The following is an 18,680-nucleotide window of genomic DNA, read 5'->3' on the forward strand; positions in this document are numbered from 1 at the left end:
CGAACCATGAAACGGGCTGCGTGCAAAGCCGGCGTGTTATCTCACGTTTGAGATGTTGTGGTCAGTGTTATGTTAGAACATGTTACTCTTAACGGTACTTCCGTATTTAATCGCTCGGCAATTCTTGCCCAAGCAGCCTCGCGATTTTTATTTATCACTACAGTGTTCCCTTTTTTGGTTATGATGGGTTTGTACTCCTCGTACAGTTCCATCAATAATTTTTGCTCTGGTCTTTTCTGCCATTTTCTCGATGATTCGACATTCACGGTTCTGGTCTGGCTTCATATCCCGTGAACGTGCGTAACATACGACAACGTTAACCTGGCTTGAATTAGCCTCAAGGTCTGTGTACTTTGCGGCCAATGGATTTTCGTTTTGAAATGAGAAAACCAAAATCGGGAAACAAGCTGTTTCCCGATTACCATGTAGAGATAGGAAAACAAAAATCCGAAAATGACCCATTTTCCGAATTTTGTTTTGATAATAGAAAACGGAAAACGGTAAAACGACCAGTTATCTGATTTTCTTTGATGTGCTTAAACATGGACATGGGGAATTGAAATACTGCGTGGAAATCTTCTTTCTCAATTTTGCGAAGATTTTGTGTTGTGACCCGGAAGTTGCTCTCACAAGCTTAACCGAAGCATGGAATGGAAATGGAGAGCTTCATATTGTTTCGCGGACCCAAACGGCTGACTATGAAGCAAGAGGACATGTCGGCAGACAAAATTTGCAGGATTTTTCAGGTGATGTTACTTTTCAACTTATAATTGACACTTTTATCCATTGCAAAAAAAATGCTCACACAGTTCACAGCGCCTTAGCTTGGTGGCATGTCATTCTACGACAGGTAGAATGAGTTAATGTTAGCATAGCCGCGGCTATTTTTTGAGCGCAAAATAGTTTTTTGACTTCCCACATGCAATTTTACAAACGGTAACATTAACATTTTGATTTTAACATTAACTCATTTGTTGGAGAGACTAGTGATGTACTAGTAGTGGTAATAATACTAGTTGACATGACATAACTGTTTAGGGATGTTCTCTCAACTAGATTGATTAGTTAGCACAGTTCGCTAAATATCTAACTGCCAGGGCTCGCAAATATCTAGCCACTCCTTCATCCACGATGCCGTGTGAAAGACGTTGTTGTCACTTGTCAGTCACAGGACACATGGTGCTAAAGAAGCCGTCAGCTTTACTGTCAGGGAATGTGAACAAGGTAGTTTGCCACACCAGCTGGCGAAAGGAAGACTAGATTGTGTCATGGTGTGGTCAATGGTTGTTTGACAATAAAGATAAATTTTCAACCATCCACTAAAACAATGGCTAAGAAGCCCAAATCATTTCTGTTTGATTTGAAAAGATAAGAAACATTTGAATTCAACCAAACAATAGCTAAAAAGCCCGAATTCTTTTTGGGATGATGATATATTAATGTTCCATATGGAAAAGCAAAGAGAACTGCTAAAGACTTGGCGCTCTGAGATTCTTCTGAACAAACTTCTGAGGAGTGCGTTACAAATAAAATTAATTATTATTACCGGTATAATTATTATTAAAGAACTGCTGAGTCGCAGCACCATTGTTTTAGTTTTTCATTAATGAAAAAAGAAAACATGTTAAATGTATATATCCGTCTTTTGTCATGATTAATATAGGCCTACAGAGAAAATCGGTAATATGTGATAAATCATGATTAATCCACAGATTAATCCAGACTTTTTTTGTTAATCATTTCACAGCCCTAATATATATATGAATTGTTTTAAGTATGTTGACCTGTGATGTATATTTGTTATGGAAACACGGGATTAGCATAGTATTTGTACTGTTTAATTACATTTTTTTTTAATCCTCTATGGTATTTTTCATTTAATTCTATTAAACAGGTCAGTTGCAGCAGTCTTTATATCACAGACGACTCCAACACGGCAATATTTCCAGAGCCAGCAGGCCATTTTTCAATAATTAATCTAACTAATCGCAGTCATTATGAGGTCCACGGCGATGCAGAGCACCTTCCACCCGCTGCTGGTGCTCCTGCTTTTGGATTCATGCGCCGACCCTCACTGGCTTCTGCTTCTGCCACATCTTTTTCTGCGTCTGGTTTTTCCACTGAAACACCACCACCACCACCACGAGCTGGAACTCCACGAGCTAGTGGAGCTAGCTTGTTCCAGAGAAGATCATTCCAAAGGTTACTTGTTAAATATGTAACTGATCTCTGCTGCTAAAATCTCGTCCTATAATATATAAATATCATTTTAGGCCCATAGGTGTGATTTTAAGACGGTCTGATTTATCCCCAGGTCAATCCATCTGGCAGAAATTGTTAATGAGAAACTCAGTCCTTCCAGGACAGTAGTTGTGCGCTTTTTGGAAGCTGAGGCCTGCGTTGAACGAATTTCAGCCAAAGTTCAAGATGCCGTGGGCTCTGATGAGCCTATTACCTTGACGGACACCCAAGGAAACGAAATAATGGACTCTGAGGGCACAAGAAGTAAGTTGTATGATCAGAAACTTGCTTCTCATTTGTGGTTTCTAATAAACCTTAATGTTTTTTAAAGGAGTCATTGATTGCAAAAAACAAATTAACCTTGTCACAGTTGATTAACGACAGTTCAGTGGGTAAAATGTACATACAATGAACCCTTAAAGTCCATTGACACTTCTTTCATATGCAAATCTCATAATTAAAAACCGGTAGGTATGTAAAGCAGGATTTGCTAAGAAGATGTAGCTGGAAAGGCGCTGTTCTGACCCTTTGTTCATTACAACCGCAAGCTGTAGTATTATGTTGTTGCTAACGTATCCTCCCTGTTTCTATTATCGGTAGATGTGATGGTTTAGTTTATTGGCAATGTGGCTAACGTTATTTCATGTCCCTGACTGTGTTTCATTCAAATAAATAACACGTGTTTGTTTACAGCCCAACCAATGTTACATACCCTATTCGGAGACCGTAATGAACCGTGTGAAATACCCCCAAAAAGTCAATGACCCCTTTTAAAAACAGAAGTGAAGTTAATGTTTTCTGACTTCTTAGGTTCCCAGTTCTGGAAACAGAACTCAAGAAAAATATATGCTGTGCCTGAAAGTGACTTTGTGGAGTTTCAGAATGGGAGAAGAGCTAAAACAAGGTAATACAACATTTGATCTGTAGGCAAATTCATATATGAACTAAAACTTCCTGAAGGAAATACCAGTGTAATGCAAAAGTTAAGAAAGGAAAAAGAAAAGAAAGTAGAGTGGAAGAATAATTATTATTTGAACTTAATTTGGTCTGCTTTTTTGAGTGATCATGAATGAAGTCATTATGATTCAATTATATGACAACAATGTCTCATAGGTTGACGCTTTTACAGAGTAAAATAAAGATTTATAAAATATTCAGAAAGATATTCAAACATTTGTTCATATGCACCATCTGAAAAAAATCTTTAATCCTTCCTTTTCTGTTCATACATTTAAGTCGAAGGGATGGAGATTCAAGCCTGCAGGAGGTCCTTGGACGTGTTGACCAGCTGAAGCAAGCCGCCGGGAGTCTCCAAGAGGTCACTGATTCAATCAACCAGCTGTCTCAGCTGGCCAAGTCTCAAAAGGAGGAGATCATGGCAAATGTTGGTTTGCAGCCCTTAAAGGAAGCCTTTGCATGTCTTGTGTGTAAAGGTACGTGTAAGATATGTAACAGTAGGTCATTCTACAGTACAAAACATAGCCACCTGCCACCCTCAAGCACTGCGCTGACCAGCTGTCACGGGTGTTCATCGCCATCTTCAACATTCACTCGGCGATAAAACACACTTCTGATTGCTTACAGTGAATTTCCTTCTATATTGCAACTAACAATTAAATGTTATTTTCTGCATCAATTTATAATGTATCTTTCTTTAACCTTGCAGCTGTAATGGCAGATCCCATGTTCGCCACATGCTGTGAATCGATAATTGGATGTCGTACCTGTGTGGAGCTGTGGTTAGTCACATCAGACCACTGCTTGAAATGCAGGGCAGGAGACTTTGAAAATAAAATACATGAAGTGAAGGGTCTCTCTGCTGCCTTGTCACTTTTCAAGGAGAGAATAATTGAATAGATTTGATAGACAATTGTTTGTTATGTTTACATTACTGGAACTACCTCAGTTTGTTTGTTGGATGTTATTATGGGTACATGACCAGAAAGATGTTGTTTGTTGTAATGTTTATATTGTGTGACCGTTTAAAAAAAAAAGAAAAAAAGACAACTTCCACTTTGTCACTGTAATAAAATGTTATTTTTCTTCATTGAACATTGCAGGTCACTGTGTAACAGGTCGCACATGTCTTGAGGTGATATCAATAAGAGACCTCACTGCATTTTTAAAAGGGCCATAGTTATGGTTAACCACATTTTGGTAGAGGGATAGCAAATCAAAGAGAGAACCAAACTCAGTTTCAGTCCATTGTTGGGCTTCTTCAGAGGGGAAAGGATCACTTCCAAAAATGGATTCTCTTTTCAAGGCTGATCCCATTTCCTGCTGATACAGGTCAGCTGCAACTGCACCGACTGGCAGAAGGTCCTCAGAAAGTTTTGCAGGACACCCTTCTTTAGCCAGTTCGTTTTGGTATTCCCCTTCCTGCAAGACAGTAAAGTGAGTAGTGAGATTAAAGGGGTTACACTTGTGGGGAGGTAATCATTTTGCCAATGATGTTTTGACTTGTTATTTTAGTTGTCTTTCACAGCATATTGGAGTTGACAATAATGACTAAGCTTCATTCAGATGGGGGTCATTCCTACAAAATTCACCCAATGTAAATGCTCTAAAATTAAAGATGAATGTCTGTGCTTTGAGCATGTATTCATTTACATTCAACTCCAAACCTGTAAGTCATCTAAAATAGCAAGAACATGGTCAACGTCCAAAAAACTTGATTCTAACTAATAACATGTTTTACTAATTGAAAGTACTGGATTTGCAGTGTTGCAATTTGAGCTACACATTTGTGAATCCATTTCAGATTGAACTCTACAATAGAACATCAAAATTAATTTACACTGCTTTATTAGCAAGTTATGCCTGTAATACAGCCAGTAAAATGAAATTAATCATACCTGGGATCCTGTGTGCATTCCATGCCTGTACGACATTTGTGATGCCAATCCTAGCCAGCTGGCATGTCAGGTTCGACACACAATACCTGGATGTGTTGTCCTCCATGTCCAGTTCCTCCTGGTCCACCAGCTGTACCAGAGCTGTCTTCAAAGGGTAGTTGACTCGAGCATTCACCTCCGACCACATTCTCTCTATCACATGGTTCTGTGCAGGTTATAAGGATAGTGTCAGTCTGCCTGCCCTCATTAGAAATAAGCCTCAATGGCGAGAAACCAGGATTCATTTTTAACAACACATTTATTTTACCCTTGTAGAAGGTGTCTGAAGGTAGGGCTGCCTTTGAGTATTGTGTCGATGTTCTGCCAGTTTTTCCTGGATGAATAAAGCCAGATAGAATTCTTTCCCACAGTCAACTCTGACCTGGTCCCATAGTCCATAGGAAAGAACAGCAGGCCTGAAGATAAATCACAGACAAACATAAAATATACATAAACAGCATCAGTCTCTTAGCCATGGCCAGCTAAAGTGACAATTACATTTTTTGGTCAAAATTGGAATGATATCAATAATAGTAAAACTGGAAAATGAACTAAGAAACTGGAAGAGGGAAAAAGTTTTGTTTTTTCCAAATTAATTATTTCCATATTACAAATCTAGGTTTTAACCTTTTTTAATGTACTTGTTCAAGTTTGGGTCCTCCTAAGGAGACAACTTTGGGTTCCACCTTACAAAGTCTGTGAAGTTAATTTACCGGTATACTTCCTCATAAATCACGATGTTGTTCTTTATTGGCATGGTGGAGTGACCGACCACCTTCTTGCTGAAACCATCGATGGCCATAACATGAGTCACTCCAAACATAACAAGCTTCTCATTCTGATCTACATGCAGCTTGTGACCCATGTATTCTGCATTGTAGGGTATGGGGTTCAGATTCCGGGCACCCTAAAATATAAGAATTACATTATAATAAAAACTCAATAATCTTTCATTCGTATGATTAGAATCTCAACACGTATGTTCTATTGAAATGTAGAAAACACAATGCTATTTGCCCTTACCTGCTGTCTTGCAATGTGGTAGGGTTGATGAATACTTCTCAACACATTGCCCACTCTGCCTTCAGAAGCTTTAACCCCTTTTGCGGATAGATATCCAGTCATCATTTTTCGACCAAAAGACGATCCAGTCTGGGGGGTGGGGTAGGTATGATGTTTAGCATACATAATATATATACAAAACAATTGGGTTCTATCAAGTTATTAAGCTGTTTCTGATTGGACGAGAGACGTTCCATGAGTTGGAATATCCCAGGACATCCCAACTCGGACTTTCACAGCTAATAAATCACTCTGCGATGAAACACTCTAAAGCGCGTTGATGATAACTGTTAGTTCTTGTAATTCCAAACCAAGACGTTGACTGGAACTATTTTTTGTTGCGGAGAAACAATGGTGAAATTAACATTTTTTAAATCAGTAACTTCGTGTTGAAATGTTAATTGGTTGAATATAAAATTGTTTTATAAAAGCAATATAGTCCTCGTGCGACTGGGGTAGGTAAGGGATATTGTTACCTGCTGTTACCTACGGCCGAACACCACCCGTGGGAATATCCCTTACCTACCCCACTCGCAGCCTACTATATTGCTTAAATATATATATTTAATTATAAATAATAAATCATCTTAGTTTAAATGTAAATTTTATACTAAATGTTACATTTGATAATAATGTGATTAAGACGTGCATTTTTTAAAAATACAGAAATATTTTCTGTTGATTAACAACCAACGTGTTTATGAATTAAATCCATAAATTGCATTAGCACCAGTCAGATGCCCGACTTTGCATATAACTGTGGTCAGCTTTTTATGTAAGAGTAGCATTCCTTTGTATGTTTAACAAAAGCGGTAATCGTGAAAGGTGGATGATAAAAAAAAAAACCTACCTCGAGAATACCTTCAGCGACTTCAACTTCAAGTTGACTATCAGGGCAGAAGTCCCTGACAAGCCCCTGCTCAGCACACCACCTCCGCACATTCCTCTCGGAAAACCCCCGTGTAGTTCCAAACTGGGTGCATAACGCAGTGGCGATATCCCCACAGGACATTCCATTATTTCGGTGTTCTGAAATAAAACCTGCATATTCGTGCAATGCCATTTTGAGGTGCGTCTCAAGGATGTCTGGCTCCAAATTAAATACACTGCCAACTACTGATAGCTTGGCTCCAAATTAAATACACCGCCAACTACTGATAGCTTCCGGGTCACAACACAAAAATCTTCGCAAAATTGAGAAAGAAGATTTCCACGCAGTATTTTAATTCCCCATGTCCATGTTTAAGCACATCAAAGAAAATCAGATAACTGGTCGTTTTACCGTTTTCCGTTTTCTATTATCAAAACAAAATTCGGAAAATGGGTCATTTTCGGATTTTTGTTTTCCTATCTCTATATGGTAATCGGGAAACAGCTCGTTTCCCGATTTTGGTTTTCTCATTTCAAAACGAAAATCCATTGGCCGCAAAGTACACGGACCCCTCAACAAGGCGCGCCTGAAATGCGTTAATGGAACGGGTTTAGCCGCAAGTGGAAGTTGGCGTTAGTTCTAACCAGGCTTAACCAGGTAAGCGCCGCTTTATGTAGCGAGTTTGGTGGAATACCCCTCTGGAGCAATATCGGATGTTTTGTTTTGACGCAATCTGCGGGCGTAGCCGCTGACATCCGGCTGTAAGAGCCGGTGGAAAGTCACCAGGAGCGCAGTCAGTCAGCTGTCGTGCTGCGGAGCCACAGATGGGACACGGACGTCCAACATGTCTCCGATAAAGGACTTCAATCTGGTTTATGAAGCTCTCAACAAGGGGGAAACTTTCTCCGAAGGAGACACCATCGCAGGCGCAGTCACTTTCAGTTTGACAAAAGACACCAAAGTGAAGTACCTGACCGTGAAAGCCAAAGGCGACGCGAGCGTGAGCTGGACGGAGGGCAGCGGGGATAACGAGACAACGTACAGCGAGAAAAGGAGATACTTCAAACTCAAGGCGATCTTGGTTGCAGAAGAAGCCAACGGTATATTGTTAAAGAAATCCTAATTTTATGGAAAATAACTTTACATTATTACAATAGATAATCATTTATAATAATAATCATTTATATTTTAAGAATGATGCCAATCATAGACCATTACATTCATTTCTAATTTTGGTACAGTAATATTACTATAATATTTTTACAGTAGTTTCTGCTTTCTTTGATCACAAATGTATGTAAAATTACAAATAATTATTTGTAATTAAATATGTAACTCATTATATAAAGGTTTATGTGCCAAATTAAATCAAAATTGGGTAATAGTTTCCAGTGTTGACAACCTAAAATGCATCTTAAATGAGTCTGATCTACCCGTACACTATACTGTATATTATGCTTTATAAAGTCCTGGAACCACATCTCTCTACGTCCTTGCTTAGAAAATAAAAGACACTGTCAGGTAAAAAACAAGATGCGATAATCATTCTCACTTCTTCTGCAGGCACTGTGCTGTCCCAAGGAATCCATCACTTTAAGTTTGGGTTTCAAATCCCACAGGGGTAAGCAGGCATTTCTAGCATCTTACAGGCCTATATTTTGTCATGTTTGCTTTTACACATTACTGTATTTGTGGGCCCGCTCTGTCTTACAGGGACATGCCGTCATCCTTCAAGGGGCTCAATGGAAAGATTGTCTACATGCTTGAAGCAAAGCTGTCCAGGCGCTGGCGGATGTCTTCTCTGCAACAAAAAGAGTTCAAATTTGTTTCTAAGTCACATCCCAGCCCCCAAGTAATGGTAAGTGGGAGACTGCAATCATACATGTAATGGATTTGATATAAACTTTCTATATTAAATTTAATATTTGGATGAGGAAAATATTTAAGAGAACAATTACTGTGACTAAAGATGACTAAAACTGAACGACTGAAATAGAGGGGTTGAGGGAAGAGTTAAGTGTGGAAACAGTTGTATACAGAATGTGTCATGATGAGGTCTGGCAGAAAATTTGAACCCAACAGGATAATATAATCGGTGGCAGGGAGCAGGTACAACCATAATCTGAGAAAGTGTACAATATGTTAAATGTTGAACAAACAGAGACCACAAAAGGGGTTTGGATAAAGAGGAAGTGGAGTGGCTTCCACTAAAAGTAGATGCCGTGAGGAGTGTATGAAATTGATTGATAGGATAGTACAACCTGTGAGAGAATCAGAGAGTACACTATTGCTCAACACCCTCTTAAGGGAGGGATGTTAAAGAGTTCCTTTTTATGGTGACAACTGTCAATGATGGCTTAATCCAAAGGTTATAGGGGTGCAGAAAATAATCGATTCAAAGATGCATCGAGATGCTTAATGGGACGATTCTGAATCGATGCAGTAACGTCACATAATCGATTATTGCGTTTCCCGTTTCTGCTGGACAATAAAGTTGTAAAGTTCAAGTTGCATTGTGGGTGAAGGACGGACAAGCGAGCGAGCACCGTAAAGCCACCATCATAACATGGGGGAACGCAGTAGCGGTAGCCGATGCGCGATAAAAAAAAAATCCACACAATTTAAAAGCGGATATCTGGGAACATTTCGCATTTCATGAAGCTGCTGGGACGCGAGGACAACTGGACAAGACCCATGCTATTTGTAAAACTCGCCACGCTAAATTCAAATACTTCGGTAACACCGCTAATATGAGGAACCACATTAGCCCGTGGCACGCTGAGCTAATGTTAGCCTCTGGTCACAACGGAAAGAAAACTACTGAACCAGCACAGCCAAAGATCGACGAGTCCGTGAGAAAGCCATCCAAGTCCGAGAGAGCCCAGAGGATAGGTGTGTAGGAGCTTAGTGAAGGACTTACGGCTTTATAGCGCCGTCATTAACGTGAATGAGGAATTCAAATTAAAACACGTTGGTAGGCTTGGCCTATAATTATATTTTTCTTTACAACTTAATGTAACAAAACATGTGAAATTTGTTAACATCTGAATTTAAAAGCAGCTTTCTAAATAAAGAGTTCATATTTATCTGACTGTTTGTTTTAATTGATGAAAAAGCCATTTGTGGTAATATAGAAAATTGAGGATGAAATCAAGATGCATCGTAGAATCGAATCGAATCGCATCGTAGACTGGTGAATCGTAATCGAATCGAATCGTGGGGGCAGTGAAGATGCACACCTCTAAAAAGGTTAACAGCAGGATGGCCATATTTTATCCTGAACTTTGGATTTCAGTCATATGAGTAGCTGCATTGATGTGAAATAATGTCTCTTTGTATGATTTGTTCCAGTGTGAACCCCAGTCTGGATCAGTGGATAAAGAGCTGGGCGTTTTCTCCAAAAAGCAGGTCCAAATGACTGCTACCATTAACACATACATTTGCTCTCCAGGTAAAGTCACTCCAGCTTACTACATACAGTACATGGAATGTATATATTTTTTTATTGTGTTGACATCCTTCTATAAAAAAACAACCTATGCTTTGTTCTTGATAGGTGACACTTTGTCTGTTGTTGCCAAAATCAACAACTCCTCTTCAAAAAAAGTGAGGCCCAAGTTCAGTTTTCAGCAGCTAACAGTGTACAGCGCCAGTGGCTCCACCGAAACCGTTGACCAAAGTCTGTGCAAAATGATTGGGAATCCTATCTCTCTGACCTCAGAGCAAACGGTCTCCTGCGAAATGAAGATTCCTGCAGATGCCAATTTCACCATCCACAATTGTGACATCCTCTCAGTTGACTATTACGTCAAGGTACGTCATCATGTAAAAGCCACGTTGCGGCAACATATTGGAAGTTCCGTCATTGTTGCGCAGTTGACTCTCTTGCTTCAACATTTTAATATAAAACATAACTATTCCGAATTTGGTAAAATATATTGTGAAGGGGGCGAAATAGTGATTTAATGTGACATTTTTACTTGTCTCCTTCCGAAAATTTGGAAGGCAGCCAACGTTGTTCCATTGCTGAAGGGTGGTGATCCAGCAAACCCTAACAATTATAGGCCTATATCCAAACTCTCAGTGCTTGGCAAGATTTTGGAAGGACTTATTAGTAATCAGTTAAAGGAGTTTCTATCGAAAAATTGTATTTCTAAATGATCTGCAATCCGGGTTTAGAAAGAAACATGGTACTGTCACTGCTACAATGAAGGTTCTAAATGACATAATAACAGCAATTGATGAGAAAGAACACTGTGCTGCACTATTCTTAGACTTATCAAAGGCTTTTGACACAGTCGACCACTCTGTTTTATTACAAAAGCTAGTGAACATAGGATTTTCCTCAAAATCAGTTAAATGGTTTGAGAACTATCTGAGTGATAGAACACAAAGTGTCCAAGCTGACGGTTTATCGTCTAGCTGTAAGAATATACACTATGGTGTCCCGCAAGGATCCATTTTGGGTCCTATTTTATTTATAGTTTATATTAATAATTTGTGTTGCAATGTTACAAATACAAAATTCCATTTTTACGCAGATGACACCATTATGTATAGCTCTGCTTCATCCTTAGCAAGTGCAACTAAGGACCTCCAATCGGCTTTTAATGTTGTTCAGCAAAACCTACATGGATTAAGACTTGTACTAAATATTGACAAAAGCAAAATGATCTGCTTTACAAGAAGTAATATAAAATCAGATATGGATGACAACCAGATTGTTACTCTAAACAACAAAGTGATAGAGCGAGTCGCAACCTACAAATACCTGGGCTTTTTTCTAGAAGAAAATCTCTCTTTCAAAAACCACATTGAGTGTCTTACTAAAAAGCTAAGAATTAAACTGGGTTTCTTGTATAGAAATAAATGTTGTTTTTCTTTTGGTGCCAGGAAGAAAATTGTCCAAGCCGTTCTTTTATCTGTTATTGACTATGGTGATATTTTATATATGCATGCAAATTCATCATCTCTGAAAATGCTAGATTCTGTGTACCATGCAGCATTACGGTTTGTCTCAAACTCTGGCTTCCGAACACACCGTTGTAAATTGTATGAGAAAGTTGGTCTGTCTTCCTTATACACCCGTAGGATGGAACACTGGTATATGTTTCTTTATAAGGCAATATTGCACGATCTGCCTCCGTATTTGTGTTCTCTAATGGTTCCTAAAACAAACAGTGCTCGTATCACTCGGTCTAGCAGTTTGATTATGTATAACGTTCCTCGGACTCGCACTACGTTTGGTGAAAGTGCTTTTAAATCTTTTGCCCCGTCATCATGGTGTAAGCTACAGGAACACCTTAAACTGGAATCCCTAATCACCCTGAACAATTACAAAAGCAGGATCAAGGACTATTTAACCACAAACTGGACACTGACTTACTGCCAATTAGATTGATGCTTTGTCACTTTTTATTGTGTTTGTGTCTGTTTTTAGTGTGAAATTTTGTGTTTTTGTTGTTTTTAATGTGAAACTTTAAATGTTTGTATGCTGCCTTCTTGGCCAGGACTCTCTTGAAAAAGAGATTTTGAATCTCAATGAGAATATTCCTGGAAAAATAAAGGTTAATAAAAAAAAATAAAAAAAACTGCACAACAGCTTATAGAGTTGACGTATAAAATGCTGTATAAACATTTCCAGGATGATAAGAGACTGTAATCATGTTTATCAGACAGCATGATCAAGTCTAATTACTGTAGTTCCATACATGGTGATAAATCTTACGCCTGCATGTGTCTTTTGTGTGTTTCTCAGGTGTATTTGGACATCAGTTTTGCCTTTGACCCAGAGGTGGTGTTTCCACTAGTCGTTGTTCCTCCTGGCTTTGCTCCCCTTCACCCTGGTGAGACTGTGGGGCCTTATCCAGCCGGAGCCGTCGGGGCCCCGAGTTACAGCGACTTCCCTCCTCCCGCCTTCCCCGTTGGACCCAATCCTGTACCTGCAGCTTCAGGTGCCTATGCGTGCCCGGCACTGGATCATACTCAACATGCAGACACGCCAAGTGCATTTACTAATCAGTGGCCACAACAGGCCGATCCAACAACAGACATGTCTTCAGTGCCGCCTCAAGCCCCCACAGCTCCTCCGTTTCAAGAGATACAAGAACTTCGTCTTACGCTGCCCTTTTCTCCTCCCCCCAGCCTCCTCTAAACTCTAAGACTGGGTGGGATAACAAAAACTGAACTTCATTTAGTAGCAAATCAGCTTGATGGGAACTTGAGCCATTTATGATGTTAAGTATTTGGTGTTTACAAATGTGAAAATGCATTCTGTATTTATACTATCGTGTAACTATTTTTACCAGAAAATGTTTTATGTACAGTCTAATTTAGCAAAATGACCTCTGTGTCCTTCATTCATTTCACTGTGGGGCAGAATATTTTAAGGTTTTGTTTTGTTAAAGCATATTTTTTCTCTGTTCCTTATTTTTTTAATGCAGATATGTATTCATTTCTATTTCATGCCACTGTTTTTCTATTTCATGCCACTGTTTTTCTATTATATGAAAACTTTAAGTTGACCAAATGATCTGGTTTTTCCTGGCTTCTCAGTGCTCAAATGTTGAACAAGTTACTGTACCAGCAAAAAAAAAGGTAACATGTTTAATATTGAAATAAAAAGAAGGTTTTAATGTTTGTTTTGATCAAGGCTTTTCACATGCTTTGGAGTTGCATCGTGATGGAGAAAAACATCATGTGACCACGCAGCCCCCCCACCTCCAAAATAAACTGTCCCATTCCTCACAGTAACGAGTGGGCGATCCTATTCAGCTGTGGAACACTGTTTTCTTCTTATAACAGATTTATGCCCTCGAAATCTAATTGGTAGTCCGTGCGGCTGTGACAAGACAGAGGAGCCTAATTTAAGACAGTAACGGAATATTGAAAACAAATGAAGTCCGGCATCAACAGCGGCCCACGAGAGAGGAGGGGAGGGGGGCTGCTTAGTGACCACCATAGTTACGGGGAGAGGAACCGTTTCAAAAGGAAAACCCACACTTTTGGGGGATTGTGCCTGAAGAGCAGGAATGCTTGGATCCTCCATTCATCTAACCGAGTGATGGACGCATAGAGAGGGAGGGTTTTTGTTGTTCCAGCCTACTTGCACTTGCTACCGTCGCCGACTGGATGCACCGACACAACTATCAGTGTCCGGCATCGCCATCGCCATGGGACGAAGGCTAACGTGTGTGTTTTTGCTCGTCTTCGTCATTTTCAAAGGTAAGAAAACACGTTAAAAGTTGTTACGTAAAGATGGCGAATAATTGCTTACCAGCGCGTTTTGGTTGAAGTTGGTCGTTTTCCAGATGACTCACAGTTGATGAGACAAAAACTAATTCAAACGGACACTAACGTATTAACGTTCACGTTTTCTACGTTAGCCGAGAATCGTCGTATAGTTAGCCAAAAGTCTAAGCTAACGTTGACGTGACGATGAATGACGTTTACGCTAATTCCTAAATTAAATAGCGTAACCCGAACTCACGACGTGCTGCGTTTTTAGCAAAGGCCTAGCTAAACGCTACTTAAGCTAACCTTTAATACTTTGCGAAAGTTGCGTTGAGATAAATAACTTTTTTTTGTTCATTTTCAGTTATAAGTAGATTAGAGTATTACAAGACACTAACTTTTAAAACCTCCGAAGTAATAATTTAACAGGTGTTTGTCAAGATGCAAAAAAATACATACATTTCCATCTCTTAAAACTAGCATATTGTGGTCATTGTAAACTCACCGCTATCTCCTCGGTGACGTAATGTGAAGCTCACCAGATCACAGGTGAGTTCCTGGATTTGAAGGATGTGATGTCACATACATGCTGCCATATCATATTATAAATTGACTAGCATGATTTGTTTTCTTTTTCTAATTTAAAAATGTTACTTCTCAAATAACAACAATGGCTGAGAAGTTTATGATAGTTTGGAATTTGCCCTTTCGTTTTAATCCCCTCCACAGAGGCATCTGGCGTAAAGATTCAGAACAAGCTGCTGGGTAAATGTCTGCAGGTGCGGGAAGGAACTTCGGGAGGTAGAGTATCTCTGGGCGATTGCAGCCCACATTCAGCCTTACAGGAATGGCGTTGGCTCCCAGACAGCCACGCTCTCAGCAATCCCCACACCGGGGAGTGCCTGACTGCATCGGGAGAGCAGTACGAAGGTGTCCAGCTGCAGGCCTGCGTCTTACGGGTCGAAAGTGACGAGGCCGGTGTCGGAGTGGCGCCGGTGGATGTAGGCCAGGCGTGGTTCTGTTCCAAGAAGGGCCAGCTCACTTTGATGGGGAGGGGTCTGCACCTCAGTGCCACGCAAGAGTCATCTCTGGTCTTCCTTTCAAGGGAACATAAGCAGGTATGAATATTTTAAAGGAACAGAAGGTCAGTATATTTGTAGAATATGATTACCCAGTACGAGGAAGTCTATGAAAATGCGTGATGTTGTTTTCACTCGCCTTCTTTACAAGCCTGGCAGTAGATGGCGGCCACTTGACAACCAGACACTGTGCCAAGGGAGAGACAACCAACACCAATCTCACCACAATTTGGGGAAATCGTTGGAACCTTTTCCAAGTGCCATCTCTGATTTACGCAGACAGGCTAAACCATGTAAGGGCCTTAACGTTTCTCACTAGTAGAGTTTACTGATTGTTGTCTTCCTACAGAATGTGACAAAAGCCCCTCCAAATACATGAATTTAAAATATTTTTTGGTGTTTGAAAAGTCCATGTGCTGTATCTGATATCATTAGCATGATGTGTCCTGCAGATTACAACATCCCTAATTAAGTCAAGTGCACTTTTGACCAATCAATATTTTTTTCTCTTACTGGAAGGCAGCCAACCACTCCATGAAACAGCATCACTGCTATGCTGATTCATGGTGCTTTTGCATCAGACTGGTGCTGCATGTACAGATTTTCATCACACTAATGGATCAGGACAAACACAACCATCGCTTCCTCCATTAAAGGGGGAAGGGGGGGACATATAACATATGGTGTTCAGTTGTGATCGTTTCTTCTATTTGAGTCGTTTATTCTTCTTTTTCCTCTACTTTCAGTTGAAGGTATAATGGCATTCGAGGTCACGGGAACATATCCTTTAATGGATGTGCCTCTTTCATCACTGAGCACCAAATCCCCTGCAGATCCCACCATGGTCTTCTTCAGTATGGACTATGGTAAGGCTGTTAAACTGAAATTGATCAAAAATATTGAATGCATGCTCTGTATGTCCGATTTTATCAGACATACAGCTGGCATAAAAGCTTCAGTAAAGATGTAGTTACTTTTCCACCACTAGGTGGAGATGGATGATTGTAAAACTTGACAGCAACGTTTATGGTGGGCGTGTTGCAGACAGTCTTTTTCAAAGGAGTTTCAATGGGCTTCTTTATTTGCAGGTTCAAAGTCTTGACAGACTTTTAACAAATGCAAGAAAAATAAATTAGAAAGAGATGAATGTGCTGTGTTACGTGAATGATGTTTTGCTCGGTCTGTGTATGTGTGTTTAGGGATGGGCTGGAAGATAACCATGCTGGTACTCAGCTCTCTGGCTCTGGTCCTGGGGACTGTGATTCTAATCCTTAATGTTTACTCCAACAGGTGAATGCTAAACACACACACACACACACAAGTATGTATTATTATTTATATAAATGCACTTTTGAAAAGATAAGTTGAAATATATAACACATTTTGTATCTTTATGCATCCATTTAATTGCTTTTTTTGTTTTGTCATTGTAAATGATTAATGTTGGAGCAAGTTTAAGGCATCACTCTGGTATCTTTTAATTAACTCAAGCAAGGGCATACTGACATAACGGGTCTACCTAACCTGCTCCGTGCAGCTGACACCCTGTGCGTTGGAGACCCACATTCGATAAAAAAAAGTTTGTTTCAATAAGAACAAAGCAAAATGTTGTACCTCCACCCACTTTGTGTTCTGTTCTGTGTTTCTGTGCCAGAAGGAAGAAGGTGGTGTGTGTTTTGAAGTCATACACTCCGAGGCCAGAGGTGAGTGTCCCTGGGTCCCCGGCGTCCAGTGAAAGAGCCCCTCTGACTGAGCATGCCATGCGCCTCCCACACTCCTCCCCCACTTTACAACGAGGAGAAATCCTGATTGAGTGGAAGGATGGCACTGTTACTCCACTGTACGAGGCCCGCTGAAGGTTGTACTGTTCGTGCACGGTCATGTATCTTCTCTGTTGAATGTATCTGAAGGGAAGAAAGAAATGAGGAAAAAAAGGTGAAATAAGGTTAAGTGTTCTGATCTGTTTCAGACTGTTGGCGTCAAAGTAAAACTAAGCAATACGTTTTTGTGCCTGGGGCTGTTTTATAAAATTGAGAGCTCATGGATCAGTAGACAGGTTCAGTTTGACTTAGCTGCCACAAGAAGATAAAAGCTGTTGTGAAGCTGCCAGGATAGAAAAAGTTAAAATATGAGTTGGATTATAAGTTTTGCAAAAGTACAAATTCTGCTGAATTCTGCTGTTTGAGATTTAAGGGGTTGCCTGTTGAATGAAAGGACTGTAAAAATGAATGTTTAAGCAGTCAGATATTGTTTGTTGGCTTACTATAAGTACAATTCAAGGGCTCAACAAAGTAACCAATAGCTCAGGCCTGTCGTTGGATAAATACATAGGAGAATAATGGCTGTTTGCCGAAGCCTAACCTACATCATCATCGATCCCCACTTTGATGTTGGAAAACTGCTTGATGTTGCTTGACTTAACATTGAGCTTAACAGCATATCAAGACACAATTTGGCTCGTGAGACTCACACCCTTAATCACTTGTCTGTGTTGTGTTGTAAGGAACACTGATGGAAGTTGTTAGAACATAGTTCTAGAGTGTACTCTATATCATAGGTTTATAGTCTGTAAGATGTTTCAGAAGAAAATCCTAACCTAGTTTAGGAATAATGCACTTTGCTTACTGACGTTACGCAAACTTGTATTGATTTAATAGTAGAGGGAGCACTTATAACGTTGACTTGAGCTTAACTGTCCATTCTCGGCCTTGGAAACAGCAGTTGACAAAACAATCTCCACTCAAGGTCTACTTGAGCTTTCAACCTCAGCCCACATACTTCACCAGCAGATGAACTTTGCTCAGTAGTCACGGAATCGTAGATGTTTAAACTTTCCTTTATTCTGAGGGCTTTTATTCGGGGCACTTTTATCTCATCTGCTCAAAGTTCACCATGGAGATAGTTGAACGCTCCAGAACCAGCTTTTGAGTGGATATTGTTTTGTCAATTAACTATGTGTATGTGGCAACCTGGTAGGCCACTAGTTTGTGGTAAATGTGTTAGTTTTTGTTTAACAAAAAATATTTTTATACTGTGAACTAGCTAATAAAATATATACCGTATATACAATTGGCTTGTACTGTTTTTATCACTACATAGTGGCAACCTCCAGGCAACACTTTCCCATAGTTTAATGGTATCCTGAATGGGGGGGAGGAGAATGGTTGCACCATTTAAAGTGATTAGTTCAGACCTTCTGTACGGATGCAGTTATCACAGGTATGTTTAGTTGATGATCATCATGATAGTGATGGTGTTGAGGCTTCTAGAGAACATTCCCTGTGGCACGGAAGCTTCCCA

The 18,680-nt window shown here is 39.8% G+C and overlaps 3 protein-coding genes across 4 annotated transcripts; 2 read left to right on the forward strand and 1 right to left on the reverse strand.

Annotated features, from left to right (window-relative positions):
- The first annotated feature begins 33 nt into the window (after positions 1-33).
- On the forward strand, positions 34-13,539 carry LOC311023325 (arrestin domain-containing protein 3-like). Its single transcript, XM_084025082.1, has 7 exons — positions 34-162; positions 7,746-8,168; positions 8,632-8,689; positions 8,782-8,926; positions 10,420-10,519; positions 10,625-10,881; positions 12,827-13,539. Exons 2-7 carry the CDS (start codon positions 7,913-7,915, stop codon positions 13,220-13,222), a joined length of 1,212 nt encoding a protein of 403 aa, XP_083881208.1. The 5' UTR covers positions 34-162; positions 7,746-7,912; the 3' UTR covers positions 13,223-13,539.
- On the reverse strand, positions 4,761-7,632 carry LOC311023702 (uncharacterized protein; the record flags this gene model as incomplete). Its single annotated transcript, XM_084025694.1, has 6 exons — positions 7,048-7,632; positions 6,159-6,287; positions 5,849-6,042; positions 5,404-5,551; positions 5,097-5,301; positions 4,761-4,777 (listed from the first exon to the last, which is right to left on the reverse strand). Exons 1-6 carry the CDS (start codon positions 7,258-7,260, stop codon positions 4,761-4,763), a joined length of 906 nt encoding a protein of 301 aa, XP_083881820.1. The 5' UTR covers positions 7,261-7,632.
- Positions 13,540-14,045: 506 nt separating the features above from the next.
- LOC311023074 (uncharacterized protein) lies at positions 14,046-18,436 on the forward strand. 2 transcript variants are annotated; one of them, XR_014598175.1, is made up of 7 exons: positions 14,046-14,292; positions 15,031-15,419; positions 15,532-15,673; positions 16,127-16,246; positions 16,580-16,670; positions 17,035-17,524; positions 17,567-18,436. XR_014598175.1 is itself a non-coding variant. In XM_084024741.1 (6 exons), the coding sequence occupies exons 1-6, from the start codon at positions 14,241-14,243 to the stop codon at positions 17,234-17,236; spliced, it is 996 nt and encodes a 331-aa protein (XP_083880867.1). In that variant the 5' UTR covers positions 14,046-14,240; the 3' UTR covers positions 17,237-18,436. The 2 variants fall into 2 exon arrangements, 1 of the variants encoding a protein (XP_083880867.1); XM_084024741.1 differs by having other exon boundaries at positions 17,035-18,436.
- Positions 18,437-18,680: the final 244 nt, after the last annotated feature.

The sequence above is a fragment of the Eutrigla gurnardus genome, assembly GCF_963514095.1.
Source record: "Eutrigla gurnardus genome assembly, chromosome: 13".
In the NCBI taxonomy this organism is placed as follows: domain Eukaryota; kingdom Metazoa; phylum Chordata; class Actinopteri; order Perciformes; family Triglidae; genus Eutrigla; species Eutrigla gurnardus.

Coding starts and splice junctions, on each gene's coding strand:
- LOC311023325 (XM_084025082.1), top strand. CDS start 7,913: ATGTCTCCGATAAAGGACTTCAATCTGGTTTATGAAGCTCTCAACAAG. Junction 8,690..8,781: donor GGGTTTCAAATCCCACAGGG/GTAAGCAGGCAT, acceptor TCTGTCTTACAG/GGACATGCCGTCATCCTTCA. Junction 10,882..12,826: donor CAGTTGACTATTACGTCAAG/GTACGTCATCAT, acceptor TGTGTTTCTCAG/GTGTATTTGGACATCAGTTT.
- LOC311023074 (XM_084024741.1), top strand. CDS start 14,241: ATGGGACGAAGGCTAACGTGTGTGTTTTTGCTCGTCTTCGTCATTTTC. Junction 15,420..15,531: donor TTTCAAGGGAACATAAGCAG/GTATGAATATTT, acceptor CTTCTTTACAAG/CCTGGCAGTAGATGGCGGCC. Junction 16,671..17,034: donor CTTAATGTTTACTCCAACAG/GTGAATGCTAAA, acceptor TTTCTGTGCCAG/AAGGAAGAAGGTGGTGTGTG.